The 18,124-nt window shown below is 38.3% G+C and overlaps 1 protein-coding gene across 11 annotated transcripts in view; it reads left to right on the top strand.

The window, feature by feature from the left end:
* Rabgap1l (RAB GTPase activating protein 1-like) overlaps window positions 1-18,124 on the top strand; it is a 595,699-nt gene that overhangs the window by 195,626 nt on the left and 381,949 nt on the right. For all 11 annotated transcript variants that reach the window (XM_006250105.5, NM_001401442.1, XM_006250106.5 and 8 more), the window contains 1 exon segment: window positions 8,194-8,344. In XM_006250105.5, the coding sequence (XP_006250167.1) occupies window positions 8,194-8,344 (151 nt within the window).

The raw sequence follows: 18,124 nt of genomic DNA, 5'->3' as shown, positions 1-18,124 counted from the left end.
TTATTTGGTTTTACCCTAGATTTCTGAGCCATCCATCTACTCTCAGGTTTTTGGTCACTCCAGCCGTGTCAGGCGTGCGCTCCACTTCATGAGTGGCTGTAAATTGAATTGGCTATTGGCTGATTACTCCTATCTTATCTCATATAGTTAAAGAAGGAAGAACAAGAAAAGGCAAACTAGATTTGAATGGAAGCTATAAAATGGCATCTCATTTTCAGAGAAATAAATTTCATTTTTAAAAATAAAATCTTTGTATAAAATAAACAGACCAACAAAACAAAACAAAACAAACAAACAAAAAAAACCCAAAAAAACCCTGGCTTTCGTTTTACATACTTTTTTCCCTTCTTTTAAGACATCAAATCTCACTATATATTTTGGCTGGCCAGGAACTTGCTCTATAGACCAGGCTGGCCTAGAACTCACAGTGATCTGCCTGTTTCTGCCTTAAAGCTATGTGCCACCACGACTGGCCTCATTTTATAGTCCTGCGAAATACAAAGTCAATATGTGAGCACTAATTCTGCTTAAATATACTAGTGGTGAAAAATTAGGAATGGAAACCATAAAAGATACAAAGTATGAGCAAATGAGCCATGACATAATTATGTAGGTTTCCAGCAAACTGCTGTCTTTGTGCTGGAACACTAGGAAACAGCCGTGAAAAAACGCAAAGGAGAAGTGTGTTCTAACATGAACATGGGATCGAAAAGCCAGTTATTGAGTTTTAGGTTGTTTCCTAAGGAACTTATATTCTTAGTAAAACTTAAGTAAAATTCCCAGCAGAATATTCTGAGGTACAAAGCCCATATTAAAACTCATGTAATAAACATTGATTAAAACATCCAAAATAATTTTGAGAATAAGGAATTAAGTAGGAAGACACAGTACCTGATTTTAGGGTTTGCTACATTAATTGTGAAGACTTGCAATGTAAAGATAGATGTATAGCACCCTGGCAAAGCACGAAGAGCTAAAACATAAAGGCAGAGATTCTGAGCTGTTTCCAGAGAAGACATAGAAGTGGTCAAGTTAGTAAAAGATATTTGACCTGGCCAATAGAGAAATGAAAATTAAAAGTACATATTGATTATTGATTAAAAGCATCTATGCATGAAATATTATTCTTACAAGTCCCTGTTGCTTCAGCTCTATGAACACTTTATGTGTCTGTAGTTTTCATGTTTGTCTTGGCCTTGACTTCTCTGGCTGTTTTCTAAGCTGGAGCACTGGTTTCACTTACCTGGTGCCTTTTTCTTTTTCTTTTTTCTGTTTTTTTCTGTTTTATGTGATTAAAATGATCTTATACACAAAAGGAAACTATGAGTAGACAAACAATCTATGAAATACGACAAATCTTAAGTTTGGGCAGGTGAAGATGTATCATAATATCATATAGTTTCCCTTGAATAGCCATGTTCTTCCCTTCACAATCAAATAATATCTTTTTTTAAATTTAATTTTTTTAACACTTCAGATTTTATTCCTCTCCCAGTCCACCCTCTGACTGTCCTACATCCTGTACCTTCCCCCCTCTGACTCTGTCTCCACGAGAATGCCCCACCCCACCCCCTACCCCACCAGACCTCCCCACTCCCTGGGGCCTGCAGTCTCTTGAGGGTTGGGTGCATCTTCCCTGACTGAACCCAGACCCAGCAGTCCCCTGCTGTATATGTGTTGGGGGCCTCATCTCAGCTGATGTGTGCTGCCTGGTTGGTGGCTCAGTGTCTGAGTGACCTCAGGAGGTCCAGGTTAGTTGAGACTGCTGGTCTTCTTATAGGGTGGCCCTCCTCCTCAGCTTCCTCCAGCTTTTCCCTCATTCAACCACTGGGGTCAGCAGCTTCTGTCCATTGGTTGGGTGTAAATATCTGCATCTGACTCTTTCAGCTGCTTGTTGGGTCTTTCAGAGGGCAATCATGATAGGTCCCTTTTTGTGAATGCTCCATAACCTCAGTAATGGTGTCAATAATGAAGCCTTGGAATCTCCCCTTGAGCTGGATCCCACTTCGGGCCTGTCACTATACCTCCTTTTCCTCAGGGTCTTCTTTATTTTTGTCCTTGCAGTTCATTCAGACAGGAAGAATAATAGATCAGAGTTTTTGATTGTGGGATGGCAACCCCATCCCTCACTTGTTGTCCTGCCTTTCTGTTGGAGGTGGGCTTTACAAGTTCTCTCTTGAGTCTCTCACCTCCCAGGCCCCTGGTACATTCTGGAGTGTCCTCCCACCTCCTACCTCCCAAGGTAGCCTGTTTCTATTCTTTCTGTTGACCCTCGGGGCTTTAGACCTTTTCCCCAACCCGGTGCCTGATCATGTTCAGCTCTTCCCTTCCCTGTCCCTTTTCCCATCCAGGGCCCTCCCTCCCCCCTATTGTGGTTGCTTTCTTCTCCCTCCTTAGTGGGATTGAAGCATCCTCACTTGATCCCTTTGGCTTGTTAATCTTTTTGAGTTTTGTGGACTGTATTCTGGGTATTCTGTACTTTACTTTGGCTAATATCCAGTTACTAGTGAGTGCATACCATGCATATCCTTTTGGGTCTGAGTTACCTGACTCAGAATGGTTAATTTTCCAGTTCCATCCATTTGCCTATGAATTTCAGAGAGTCATTGTTTTTAATAGCTGAGTAGTACTCCATTGTGTAAATGTACCACATTTTCTGTATCCAATCCTCTGTTGAACGATATCTGGGTTCTTTCCAGCTTCTGGCTATTGTAAATAAGGCTGGTATAAACATAATGGCGCATGTGTCCCTGTTATATGTTAGAGCATCTTTTGGGTACATGCCCAGGAGTTGTATAGCTGGGTTCTCAGGTAGTACTATGTCCATTTTCTGAGGAGATTCCAGACTGATTTCCAGAATGGTTGTACCAGCTTGCAATCCTACCAACAGTGGAGGAGTGTTCCTCTTTCTCTATATCCTCACCAGCATCTGTTGTAACTTGAGTTTTTGATCTTAGCTATTCTGACTGCTGTGATGTGTAATGTTAGGGTTGTTTTGATTTGCATTTCCCTGATGACTAAGAATATTGACCATTTCTTTAGGTGCTTCTCAGCCATTCGATATTCCTCAGATGAGAATTGTTTGTGTAGGTGTGTATTCATTTTTTAAATAGGGTTATTTGATTCTCTGGATGCTAACTTCTTGAGTTCTTTATGTATTTTGGATATTAGCCCTTTATTGGATGTAGGATTGGTAAAAATCTTATCCTAATCCGTTGATTGTCGTTTTGTCCTAATGACAGTGTCCTTTGCCTTATAGAAACTGCAATTTCATGAGGTCCCATTTGTTGATTCTTGATCTTAGAGCATAAACCATTGGTGTTCTGTTCAGGAAATTTTCCCCAGTGCCCATGTGTTCAAGGCTCTTCCCCACTTTTCTTCTATGAGTTTGATTGTATCTGATTTTATGTGGAGGTCCTTGATCCACTTGGACTTTAGCATTTTCACTAAATCCTAAAAAGTCTTTAATTTCTTTATTTTTTCCTTGATCAAGTTATTATTGAGTAGATTGTTCTTTAGCTTCCACATGTATATGGGTCTTTTGTTGTTTGTTATTGAAGACCAGCCTTAGTCCCTAGTGGTCTGATAGGATGCAAGGGATTATTTCCATCTTTTTGTATATGTTGAAGCCTATTTTGTGACCAATTATATTGTCAATTTTGGAGACGGTACCGTGAGGTGATGAGAAGAAGGTATATTCTTTTAAGATGAAATGGTCTCTAGATATGTTAAATCCATTTGGCTCATAACTTCTGTTAGTTTCATCGTGTCTCTGTTCAGCTTCTGTTTCCATAATCTGTCCATTGATGAGAGTGGTGTGTTTAAGTCCCCCACTATTATTGTGTGAGGTGCTATGTGTGCTTTGAGCTTTAGTCAAGTTTCTTTTACGAATGTGGGTGCCCTTACAATTGGAGCATAGATGTTCAGAATTGAAACTTCATCTTGGTAGATTTTTCCTTTGATTAGTATATGTGTCCCTCCTTGTCTTTTTTGATAACTTTTGGTTGAATGTCTATTTTATTGGATATTAGAATAGCTACTCCAGCTAGTTTCTTTGGACTGTTTGCTTGTCAAGTTTTTTTTTTCCCGGGCTTTTACTTTGAGGTAGTATCTGTCACTGAGTTGTATTTTCTGTATGCAGCAAAATTCTGGGTCCTGTTTACATATCCAGTCAGTTATTCCATGTCATTTTATTGGGGAATTGAGTCCATTGATGTTAAGAGATAGTAAGGAAAAGTGATTGTTTCTTTCTGTTATTTTTGATGTTAGGGGTGGAATGATGTTTATGTGGCTCTCTTTTTTGGGCTTGTTGAAAGTAGATTATTTTCTTGCTTTTTCTGAGGTGTAGTTTTCCTCCTTGTGTTGGAGTTTTCCATCTATTATTCTTTGTAGGGCCAGATTTGTGTGACGATATTGTGAAAATTTGTTTTTATCATTGAATATCTTGGTTTCTCCATCTATGTTCATTTTCAGTTTTGCTGGGTATAATAGCCTGGGCCGGCATTTGTGTTCTGTTAGGGTCTGTGTGACATCTGACTAGGATCTTCTAGATTTCTTAATCTCTGGTGAGAAGTCAGGGGTAATTCTGATAGGTATATATTTATATGTTACTTGACCTTTTTTCCTTACTACTTTTAATATTCTTCCTTTGTTTTGTGTGTTTGGTGTTTTGACTATTATGTGATGGGAGGAATTTCTTTTCTGGTATAGTCTATTTGGAGTTCTGTAGGCTTCTTGTATGTTCATGGGCATCTCTTTCTTTAGGTTAGGGAAGTTTTCTTTTATAATCTTGTTGAAGATTTTTACTGGCCATTTAAGTTGTTAATCTTCACTCTCTTCTATACCTACTATCCTTGGTTTGATCTTCTCATTGTGTCTTGGATTTCCTGGGCCTTTTGCTTTAGGATTTTTTTGTGTTTTGCATTTTCTTTGACTGTTGTGTCAATGTTTTCTATGGTATCTTCTGCCCCTGAGATTCTCTCTTCTATTTCTTGTATTCTGTTGTGATGCTTACATCTATGACTCCTGATCTCTTTCCTAGGTTTTCTATCTCTAGGGTTGTCTCCCTTTGTGATATCTTTATAATTTCTATTTCCATTTTTAGATTCTGGATGGTTTTGTTCAATTCCTTCATCTTTTTGGTTGTGTTTTCCTGTAATGCTTTAACGGATTTTTGTGTTTCCTCTTTAAGGGTTTCTACTTGTTTATCTGTGTTGTTCTTTATTATTTTTTCTTTGTTCTCTTTTTCCCCATTTTTATTAAATTGGGTATTTCTTATTTACATTTCAATTGTTATTCCCTTTCCCAGTTTCCTATCCATCAGCCCCCTAACCCCTCCCCCCCCGTCCCTTCTATAAGAGTGTTCCCCTCCCCATCAGCCTCCCTTTACCCCCTCAACAATCCCCTACACTGGAGTCCAACCTTGGCAGGACCAAGGGGTTCCCCTTCCACTGGTGCTCCAACAAGGCTGTTCTCTGCTACCTAGGCAGTTGGAGCCCAGAGTCAGTCCATGTGTAGTCTTTGTGTAGTGGTTTAGTTCCTGGAAGCTCTGGTTGGATGCCATTGTTGTTCTTATGCAGTTCAGCTCTTTCAGTCCTTTCTCTGATTCCTCCAGCGGCGGTCCCGTTTTCAGTTCAGTGGTTTGCTGCTGGCATTCGCCTCTGTATTTGACATGTTCTGGCTGTGTCTCTCAGGAGAGATCTACATCCGGTTCCTGTCAGCCTGCACTTCTTAGCTTCATCCATCTTATCTAGTTTTGGTGGCTGCATATGTATGGGCCACATGTGGGGCAGGCTCTGAATAGCCATTCCTTCAGTCTCTGCTCTAAACGCTGCCTCCCTATCCCCTCCTTTGGATATTTTTGTTCCCCTTTTAAAGAAGGAGTGAAGAAGACACAAATTATTGTCCTTTATGAAGAATATATTTGTGTATTAAAATACTGGTTACAAGAGTTATAAGCTTTGGCTTAGTTGTATTTATTTAACATTTAAGGTCCTGGGTTTAATTCCTGGCACCACTAAAACAAAACAAAGCAAAATTTTAAAATGATTATTATACAACTACTATATGTTTGGTTTCTATGTACATTTTAAAATAATTGCATTATATATCTGTCTTGTTTCTAGGGAAGACTTGTGATTGGTTATCTCTGATCGCTGCATTTAGTGTCCATCTAAGTCATGATATATGTTGTCATATTTTACTTGAAATATTGAAAGCATTGTTTAGTTTAACAAATTGCTTTTGGATCATCGAGATAGTCCAGCAGGTAAAGGTACATGGTCTGGAAGTCTGAGAACCCAAATTTGGTCCTTGGAAAGAGAGAACCCACTCCACAAAATGGTTCTCTGACTTTTACTTGTCTACACACCACTTGCACAATAATGATAAAAATATTTTTCAAAAAATTATTCATACTTTCTCTGTCATATTATATTATCATTTGGCTTAATATCCATTAGTTATTATCTATTAAGTAAGTAGGTAAAATAGAGAGTTTTAATTCCACTTTTATTGTATGAAAGCCAGCAAAGTAAGGCTGTTAATCCATGTTAGTATAAGTTACCCAGTGTTCTAAAAGTATTAGCCTGTAAGATAGTGTATAGCTTTTTAATGGTAGGGAATGAATGATGTTCATTATACCTTATCAAACAAATGCTTGAATGTAGAATCAGGAAGAAGTAGAATATTGACTGAATTGAAGTATTTAACACAGTAAACATGTTTATTGGGATTGTTGACTATTAACTTCAATAGATATGTATATCCTTATGCATATGTGACTACATGTATGACCTCAACTTTCAAAATCTTCAGTAAATCATTATACCGACTACACAAAATCCTGATGTGATAAGTTTACTTTAACTTATTATAAATGTTCAGAACATTATGATTTTCTCCAGAGATGTCTAGATTATGACAATATGCTGGAAACAAAAAAGCCTTTGAACATATTCTCAGAGGAAGATGCCAAAACTTTGGTCTGGGCTGGTGATAGAAGGGTGTGCATAATTTGAAGAAGTATGTGGGATCCAAATTATGTAAAACAGACATATGGATTCCATGACTTTTCAATTTTAAAACTTGAAATTAGAGCCTGGCGTGCTAGTGTAAATTGGGATACATTATCAGGCTTTGGATTGGGGTGATTACATCAGGGTGGGCTCTATGACATAGTGAGGGAGAAATGAGAAATGTCTGAGCAAAAGGGCCTCAACCATAGCTCTGTGTCGGAAAGGGGTGAAGCATGGGCTTGCATTCATGAGGCTGGAACTGTAATTCAGTGTCTTGACCAGATGGCTGTTGATAGTTATAGCATAGCTACTATGCGATCATTGGCTTTAGAGAACAGATGTTTGCCTTTTCTCTGATTATAAACAGCCTTTGAGAAAATGATAAGAATGGTAAGCATAAGCTGTCGCTTTAGCACGATGTAGTTCTTTAGGTGTTTTTAGGAAAGAGTAAGGCATCACTTTAGGGAGTACTAGTAGTTCAGATAGGCCAGCAAGACCAATCTAGACAACAAAGCAGAATTCCTCCCGTAAGGTTCTGCTTGAGTGTTTTAAATCTAGAAGGTCCTTTGTGCTCAAGTTCACATGGAAACAGATTGTTCCAAATTAGGTGAACAAGACAGATCGCTTCCCAGACAGTACATGGGTCAGGGTGTGGGGACTGTAAGAAACCGAGGCCTGCATATTTCATTCAGATAATGAAATGTAGGTAATGTAGGGCTTACGTTCTCATTTGCCCAGTTCATTCTGACTATGAAGAAGTGGGTACTGTCAAGGTGTGAAAGGGTTATGATTCACTTCCAGCATCTCAAGTCATTCTCTGGCAACACACTTAAGTTGCTCTACAACTTTCTCAAGGGACTTAAATAGTTCTTTTTAAGTTGGATATAAACAAAAGCCAATTACATATGTTAATATATAATCATCATACAGAAATTAAACAATATAATTGATAGAGTGAAAAAGCTTTCCCTAAAGAAACAACAAAATAGAGGATGAAATAGAGAAAAGCTGGTTAAGCATGTCACAGTGACTTAAGCACTACTTTTGTTTAGTGCTTCCAGGCAATTTTCTTTTCCTCCAGGCTTATACTTTTACAAATAAACTAATAAATATTATTTCCATAGCAACAGCAGTTCAGGATATGGATTGTGAATGGTTTATTTTCTTTATTCCTCAGGCATAATAACCTTAATGCCCGACCAAAAGGGCTACCCACCTTGGTAAAGAGCGGTGTTCCTGAGGCATTAAGGGCAGAAGTATGGCAGCTTTTAGCAGGATGCCATGACAACCAGGCAATGCTGGATAAATACAGAATCCTTATCACAAAGGTAGGAAACTCTGGGAACATTTTAAGGAAGAAACATCAAATTCTGGTTTTTAAAGCTGTACTAACCTATCAGTGCCTTGAACTTCTTTAAAAATGTAAGTGGTATGCTGTCATGGGTTTCTTTTATTCTGAACACTTGCTGGACTCTGGTAAATGGCACCTATAATAGTTTTGAGTACTTCACACCTGGTTTCATTGTAAAATTCTGATGAAGAAAAAACTTGAAGTAATAAAATTGATGCTTTACAGGGTTTGCTAATAAACTTGCTTAGGAGACATTGTTATACGAAGCTGACATTAGCTAAAGGAGGATTGCCTCATATGCTTATAAGTTATAGGTGACTAACTGAACTTGTAGAAGCAGAACAAAGGAAAATTTTGTATCATAATTGAAACTTAGGCTTGTCGAGAAAGTTCCTGCTGAAGTTTGTTCACCAAGATTGACCTCCTGTTAGTCTCCATTCCTTTGACAGTTAACAGAAGAGACATACAACTAGCCTATCACCATATCAAACTACATGTTTCTATTGTGCAGCTCATGGGGATAGTGCAGGGTCACATTCATCATTAAGTCCTTGTCTTCCATTAAGTCTGTGGTGGTTTGAATAGGAATGACCCTGATAGACTCATGTGAGTGAGTGCTTGGCCCATAGGGACAGGCACTATTTGCAGATGATCATGGTATCTTCATAGCAATAAAACCCTAACTAAGACAAAGTACCTTGTCATTTTGTCAGGAAAAGCATAATTCTGTCAAGTGGACAAGATAAACCTGGGTAGCAACTGATGTGCTTAAGAAATAATTATGGCAATATCTTTGTTGTGTAAATCTCCCATCTGCCCGAGTGGTTAGACTTGTGGTTCCATGCCTTGTGTGAAGTAGAATCTGGGATGTGACCTGATGGAGATTTGAAGATGGCAGCCTATGCAGAGTGCATAAGTTTAAGGTGTATATGTTAGTAAGATCTACCCACAGTCACCCTCAATTAGTAGCTGGTGACATAAGTCTTATACAGCTTAGCAAAATGGAATAGTGTATCCTTTGTCTCAAGTTTAGCCAACTCAGTATCCCCCTCCCTTTTTATCTCTCCTTTCCCCTCTTTTTTGGGAGAGGGTTTCTTCGTGTAACAACTTTGGCTGTCCTGGAACTCGTTTTGTTATCCAGGCTGGCTTCAAACTCAAAGAGATTCACCTGCCTCTGTCTCACAAGTGCTGGGATTAAAGGAATGCACCATACCCTGCTTCTCTTTCTCTCTTTTGAAATATAATATCAGACAAAGAACAGAAACCATGAGAAAAGATGACAAATGATGTGTAAATCAAATGGAGTGGTGAGGAGAATTGGCATTTCAAAGTCTATTTATTGAAGGATCTGAGTTACTTGAACATTGGAAGAACTGAAAGAGCAAAGTGAGGATAAAGCTTTTACCAGACCAGGAAGCTACTGTTCCTGCCAGCGGGAAAAAACCAAAACCAAAATGAAAACACAACACAACACAACACGAGAAAAAGATCATCCCACAGTATGCAGGCACCTGATTGAGAATGACACGCCTGGGGCAAAACTAAAGCTTTATTTTTAGTGTGTAGCTCTTCCCTGCTGGAGAGAAGTCATGCGGCTTTCACCTTTCTCCAGTCTTCACTGGCTGGAAGTAACTCATAGCCAGAACTACAGGAGAAAAGCAACCTGGGAAATGTAGTTTCTCTGCTTCTAAATACCTTTCATACATCATATTCAATAATATATTTTTTTGCTACTCAGTATCTTAATCTAAAAGTCTTCCTGAAAGCTATAGAAAATCACATTTTGTCATACTTTGGACTTATAGTACATAATCAGGAATTCTTAAATAATATTGTGCTACAGTATGTCTTTCTCAAAGTTTGAAATCTTAAGAAGTATGAATTTAGAAATCTTGGTGGAAGAAAAGGTGTAGTAGTACCTACTGTCCCATGAACAGACATTAGAAGCACATAATGTGCTAGTTATATGCAAACACGAGCTAGTATCATATCACTGTGTCTAGACATGTATGATCAATAAATGCTTCCATAAGAATACATTTCTAATATATGTATACATCCTTTACTATGCATAAGTGCTACCATACTAAGATATTATGGATAATTCATAAGATGCAGAAACTTAGACTTGTTATAAAGGATAAAGATGAAAATATTTGCATCAAAATATACTATAAAGTAGTATTCAGTACTAAATATGTATCTTTTAATTTTGTATTTTTTCTACTGAGGTAACTGTCATATATGTCATTTAAAGATAAACTTTTATTATGTTCACTATGTTTATTAAATTTCAGTACCCTAGAATTTCAGAATATTTCTGAGGTTGTTGGGATCAAAGCCTGGGCCCTCTCATCCCTAAAAACATAGGCTCAGTTCAACTGGCCAATTAAAGAAACAGATAATAGTGTGATGCAGAAAAGATATAGATATGAGTGCACTGGGCAAGGAACTAAGAAGTCCACTGACCTTCAGAGTCTGTCTTCAGGGTCCTGACATGGCGTTTGGGTTCACATAGAGAAGCGTGCAAACCAAGCTGTCTGTCGAGTGACCCAGCGTTCTCTCAGCTCCTTCCTCTTGCTGGTGTTGCGACAAGTTGTTAAACAGTATGGGCTTTCCTGGAGTGCTCTCCTTGGCTTGCGTCCGTGCTTCAGTCTTTTCCTTCTCCCAGACCCTGGGCAAATTCCAGTGGATTAGATTAGATTGTCCCAATGCTCCATGGAGGGGGCATTAAGAATGGCTTCATGGTGGCCAGGAAGATGACAGGAGCATTTCTCTCATTTCCCAAATAAACAGTGTCTGTTAGGAGTATCTGATGGCTTCCTTCCTCCCCCTTCCCCCACCTACATTTTATAGCTATAGATTTCCACACTCTATTTTTTTTAAATGTGCTTCTGTATGGAGAATCATCAATATGGGTCATTATTTAAATTTTAGCATATTATGAAACAAATTTGAAATTTATTTCTAAATCAGTTTTAAAAAATAAAATACAATTTTATTATATCTGAAAAAGACCTATAGAAGCAAGTAGAGGTGTTTTCAGCCCCTACCACCAAGTATGTTGCTGAATTTAGACTAGGAAATTACTTTTCTTGTGCTTTACTTCTCTTTCTCTTTCTCTCCCTCCTTCCCTCCTTCCTTCCCTCCCTCTCTCTTTCTTTCTTTTAGGGTATGTCTGGGTAACAATGCAAGGACTTATACAGGTGTCTACCATTCGTCTGTATTTCCAGCCTTTTTAAGTATTCTTTCTTTAATGATTTATTTAATTTTCCTGTGAATTGCTGTTTCTCTTGCATGTTATGTCTGCATGAGGGTGTTGGATTTCCTGGAACTGCAGTTACAGACAGTTGTGAGCTGCTAGGTTTGTGCTGGGAATTGAACCCAGGTCCCCTAGAAGAGCAGCCAGTGCCTTTAACCATTAGCCATCTCCCCAGCCCCTTTAAGCACTCTTATGAATGAATCAGAAGTTGATGCATCCTTTACCAATTTATTCCAAAATCTCTGTAACTCTCTATACAAGTTTTAAATGTACAATTTTAGGTTACTAAGTATGGCGATGTAAGAAGTTTTCTGATTTTTTTTTGAGGTGGAAGGCTGTTAATTCATGAAAATATTTTCCTGTGTGTTGTGTAGAAGTCTGAAACTGTAATCAGGAACCTTTCTATTGATTTCCACCCTATTTTTTGAGTCAGGGTCTTCACTGTACTGGCTAGTTTTATGCCAACTTGACACAAGTTAGAGTTACCAGATAGAAGGAGGTCTCAGTTGAGAAAATGCTTCCACAATATTTGGCTATAGGCAAGCCTGTAGGGCATTTTCTTGATTGTTGCTTTATGGGGGAGGGCCCAGCCCATTCTAGGTGGTGCCATCTTTAGCTCTTGGGTTGTATAAGGAGCAGATTGAACAAGCCATGAGGAGCCAGCTAGTAAGCATTGTTCCTCCATTGCCTCCGCATCAGCTTCTCCTGCCAAATTCCTGCCCTGTTTGAGTTCCTGTCCTTACTTCCTTTGATGAACAGTTATATCATAGTTTAAGCCAAATAAACCCTTTTTCCCCCATCTTTCTTCTTGGTGGGGTGTTTCATTGTAGCAGTAGTAAGACACCAAGCATGGAGCTTGCCAATTTGTCTAGACCCGCTACCCTGGAAAGTCTCCAGCCCCTACCAACCTCCATCCCCACGTCCTGGGATCACAGGGACACATGGTTATGTTCACTCAGCATGACCCTGGGAACAAAAACTCAAGCTCTCACTTTACCAGTGAACCACCTCCCTACCCCAAGAAGTTTTATAATAATGCACACATATAAATAGTTTCCAGTGGTCAAATCATGTAGCAATGTTTACACTACCAAATGTTTCAAAATAGACTTCTTTAGGATCTTCTTTAAAATATGTGCTGTCTTTCTTAAGACATTCATAAAATTTTATGAGGGTTAAATTAAAACTAGGCAACATGTAAATCCACTTATTCTAACATATGAAAACTGCCAAAATATATTCTGAAAGTAAACACATGAAAATTACAATTATTTCACGCTGAATATGCAGATTCCACAAGTTCAGGTTGCCTCTGAACCACAATGCAATGCAAGGTGTAGCCATCACAACATAAGCCATTAAAGTCTCAGTTTCAAGTCACAGCAAGCATTAATATAATCATCATCTTTTTGTGGTTACTATTTAACAAAAACAAATGGAACATTAGTCATTTTTACATATATGCCAATAGACCATATGACATTACCTACATAAAGACTACCAGTCTTTTTAAATGGTTTGTTTCAACAATTTTAAATAAAACAAATTTACTTATTTTTATCTTTTTTGTAAGATATATTTTTATTGCTTTTAATTGTGTATGCATGTATATACCTGTATGTGGGTATGTGCATATGAGTTATGGTATCTTTATAGGCCAAATGCCATGCCTCTGGAGTTGGAGTCACAGTCACTTGTGAGCTACTCTGTGTGGATCTCTGGTCTTTTGGAGGAGAAGTATGCTGCTCTTAGCCAATGAACCCTCTCTCCTGTCTCCCAGCTTGTCTTTTAATGAGGACAAAAGAGAGAAGAGATACTGGGTAGACGTCTGCCTTGCTTAATACTGCTTGTTATTAGTGACAGTATTTGAAAGCTGTTACTGAATATTTTATTACAAATATACATAATATTTATGGCTTATTTTTAGAATAAGTATTTATAGTTGCTACTTGACACTGACTAGCAATGTATAATTAAAATCATAAATAATTTTTTATATTCCATTTATAAATATATGACAATTTTAATGTTATTCCAATTATAATAAGCACACTATGTCAAAGCCATTTTTGAAGAAACAGTATAGAAATGTGCAGCTCCGATCAGATGCCTTTATCAGGCTTTCAAATCATAAAACTTTTGTGACAAGGAGTACAAAAGTATATTTAATTTCATTGTCTTCTCTACATCATTGCCAGGGAGAATAAAAAGATGAATAATGACATATTTCTAAAAATGTCTGCCTTATTTTTCTATGCTAGGAGTAGAAATGAGACAGTAAGTTCTTGTAGCCAAGAGTTTATTTATGTACTTTGGTGGTGAGCACATCTGAGCTTACCACCACTCAGCGAGAAGACCATAAACACCCAGAGAGTTTTCATAAGAAGTGCTACATGCTTGGTGCTTGTTCATCAGGATTCAGCAGCTGTTAGTCTCTTATTTTGGTCCATTGGTTAAATTTTCCTCTCTGTTAAGGGAACAGTAAGATTTCTAAGGTCGACCAAACAAGCAATTCAGTTTGAACAGAATTTCTTTATAGAAGGTTTCAGAAACCATAGATTGTACAGGGGAGAAGAGGTATGGTGAAGATTTACTAAAGACTTGGCTTTTAAGAAAAAGTGGCCTGTCATTTAATTCTGTAAAATGACAATTTAAAGGCACAGATTCTATTTGAGGTATTCCCATGAGGGGTGGCATTCTTTTTAGGTGTTCTTTGTGAAAACATTGTACGTCAAAGCGTAAGGTCCTGTTTCTCAGCTGTTTTACCTTACATTACCTCTCGTTGCTCCACTACCTTGAAAATTATAGCCCTCAAAGCAGCTTTGTTTTGTGATGCCATTGTTTCAGAAAATGAGGCTATGGTAGTGTGCTTTTAGTTCCCCTCTAGGTGTAGGTAGGAATCAAACCCTAGAGCTTTGCATGTATAAACAAGAACTCTGCCATTGATCCATTTCTCCAACCTTTACTTTCTTAGTGTGTACTTCTCTAGCAGGTAGTAAGATCTGTGCTTACAGTGTGGGACAAACATTTTGTGGTTTTGTTGTCTTTATAATAATATAATCTAAGAACCAACATGATTTTGGGGGAGTTTGATAATAAACGTTGTGGAGCAAATATTTTTAAAAGTACTGAACTTTAGATTCAGAAGGAGTTGAGCAAGATTAAAAATTGTGAATCATTCATAGATCAACTTCCTTGTGGAGTCTAGGACCAAGAGACCAGTTCAGAATAGTTATCAGGTCTACATTCATAGAAGACTCTGTTGCATTCATGTATCCTCAGCAGGAGGTCAGGCTATGGGAAGAATGTTAGCAGCTTCACTTGACGAACACATACTCATGGTGGAGTGAGAAATGGGGTCCATATTTCAAACTCTTCCTTAATCATTTGTGACCTGGGACAGATTGCCAGCTTGTCTGCTCCACTTCTTGATTTCTAGCTTTCGAGTTCTCTATATATTTTGGATATTAGTCCTTTATTATCAGATATGGAGTTGGCAAAAATCTTTTCCCATCCTGCAAGCTGCTGCTTTGTCTGATTGATGGTGTTCTTTGCCGTACAGAAGCTTTTCAATCATGAGGTCCTACTTATTAATTGTTGACCTTAGTGCTTGTGCTATTGGTATTTTGTTCAGAAAGTTGTCTCAAATGCCAGTGCAGTCAATGCTATTTCCCACTTTCTCTTCTCTCAGGTTCAGTGTATCTGGTTTTATGTTGAGGTCTTTGATCCATTTTAGAGTAGAGTTTTGTGCAGCAGCAAGCACCAGCCGACTCCAGTCTGGACTAGCTACCCTGTGCGTGTATTACGACTTTTGGTTCAGTATTTTTATGGGACTCCTGAATGTATGACCAAGTGGGGCTGATTTTTGTGCTTCCTTATGGGCTCTTTTCCTTCTGTTGGTTTTCCTCATCCAGCGTTGATCTGCTGGCTTTTTAAAAATATTATTATAGTTTATTTTGTTATGTTTGGTTGTTATCTTAGAAGATCGACCGTTCTTTTGTAATGAGAGAAAGAAAGGGAGTGGAGCTGCATGGGAGAGGAGATAGGAAGGAGCTTGGAAAATTAGAGGGAGGGGAACTGAAATTAGGATATATTGTATGAGAAAAGAATGCTTTTAATAAAGGGGACATTTTTGAAAAAAAAAGAGAAAAATACAAAGATTTCTATAGACTTTTGTGCCCACAGAAAGAATTGTTAAACAGGAATAACAAAAAATAATCAATTATAATGAAGAAATGTTTGAAATGTACATGGCAAAAAACCCTCTTCCAGTTCAAGGATACTCATCTGAACATGCACAGAGAACAGAACCATACTTGTCCGACACCCTACTCCCTATTACGTCACTCACTTATTGTACCTTATTCTTTAGGTTATGAGTAGTAAGTACTTCTTTTGTTTCAAACATTGAATACCAAAATACGGTTACAATAAAGCCTAGGAGTATTTATATTCCACTCTTGAGGAGTTTACAGCCCAGAGGGAAGTAGTCAAGCAGAAAAAAATATTATAGTTACCTGCTGTCCCTTGGAGTGAGCCAAGTGACAGGAGAGCACAGAGACCAAGTCAGTCGCTCTTTAGGATGCTGGATGCTGAGCGACTGAGTTGGTGGTGTATGGTGGGCATTGTATGCTGTCACATGCTCTCTTTAGTGGCTCTTACGGCTTCAGCGACTTGACCCTTTTCTTTCTGAGAAGAGCACACTGTAGTCCTGGCTGACCAGCAACTGTCTGTAGGCTAGACTAGTCCTGAACTTAAGGAGATCTGCCTTTTTCTCCCCTGTCCCAGTTGCTGAGATAATGGCACACACCCCTATGCCTGGCCAGTGATGTGATTCTTCTTCTACCATTTTAGAAGTAGGAATCACATTTGAACCCATTAAGTTGAAAACTCTAAAAACATACTAGTTCATTATTCTTTATAAGTTTTTGGAATTTTATTATTACATCACTTGCCCTCTGTCTTTTCTCCTCCAACACCTCCTGTGCACCCCCATTACTCTTTCTTATGCCCCCTTTTCTTTCATTGCCGTCACACACTCCTAAATACATAAGCACACCTGCCCGGCTCTTCTGCCTCCTACAGTCTCTCTCCCCTCCATGATGATTGACATTAAGTGCAAGAATTGTGTAAAGACTCATTAGTTGTAACCGGGCACCACATGATCTCTTTTTCCTCTGCATTTTTACTGTTTGTGGTTTTCTGTAATGGTCTTCATCTATTGCAAAGGGAAGTTTCTTTATGAGGCATGAAAACTACACTTATCTCTGGATGTGTGTTAGTTATGTTATGAAGTATGTTAGTTTAATACAATGGCATTATAGGTTCTTTTCTAAGATCCATGACTTCACTAGCCCAAGGTTGATGGCTAGGGTTCAAGTTACAGGCATGGTTTGTTTCCTGTTAAGCATGCGTTACTGCCTTTTGTCTAGTGAAGAGTCTGGAAAGAATTTGAGGGGAAAAAAAGCAGTGTCCTTCTTCTTCCTACTGTATGGGGTATTCATGAAGATTTTTAATTAACCTCAGGACTATGTGAAAGCCAAAGCAACTTGTAAGCCCCACCTGCTCAAGGACCAGGAACTTCTTGGAATGCTGGGAGTTGTATTTCTTGGAAAATAATGAGAAATATAGTGGCCTTTTGGTTTGGTTCTTAAAAAACCCCTACAACACATGGTCTGTTGCCATTCACTGTGGTTTCAGACAATGACCTGACGAGTCTGTCTGGTCAGTATTTAAAGTTTGCTTCAAATTTGACTAAAAATGTTGGAGCTGGTTTTTATGTAAGGAATCTCAGGATTAACAACTATTCTGTTCATATCTGGAAGTGCATAGGCCTTCTAATTGAGCCAGCAGTAAACAGAGCACTGCTTTCATGTCTGCTGTGTGTCTCAGTTGACTTGAGTTTTCACAGTGGTCAAACGTGATTTGCTGCTCCTCCTGTGATTTCCAGCCCTGGGGTGGGGGCACCACTGTCTCTAAGAGAATCCCCGGAAGGTTTGTACATGAGTCTGACAGCATTCTTTAGACCCTCATTATCATCGAGACTTAACTAGCATTCTCACCATTTTTGAGGTGATCTTAGAGGATATCTACCCTGTTGCCAGCCTCTATAGCAATAAGCAAATAGAATTCAAAGCTTCGGGAATGGGGATGAAATCTTAATTGCTGGCAGGAGGAGCCACTGAGTAACAGTCACGTTTTCACATAGTCTGAGCCATTTGTTATGGGGGAGGCTGTGTATATTTTAGGACAATTTGAATGTTATATCTTATTGCAGAATTTTATATTCAGTTTCTGTAATTATATGACATGTATGATAAAGTTGATCAAATCTTCTAATTAGTTTTTTATAACACAAATGCTAGTGGGTTTCTGCTTTAATAGATGGGATCAGTTTTGTAACACTCATACCGTGTACTACATTAAAACCACAGCACAGCTAATCGATACTCTTTCAGAAATGAAAAGATACTCTTTTTTACCCCAAATGAATAT

Source organism: Rattus norvegicus, chromosome 13 (genome assembly GCF_036323735.1).
Source record: "Rattus norvegicus strain BN/NHsdMcwi chromosome 13, GRCr8, whole genome shotgun sequence".
Lineage (NCBI taxonomy): Eukaryota > Metazoa > Chordata > Mammalia > Rodentia > Muridae > Rattus > Rattus norvegicus.
Note: the sequence above shows the minus strand (reverse complement) of the source record. Positions and strands in the feature narration are given on the sequence as shown.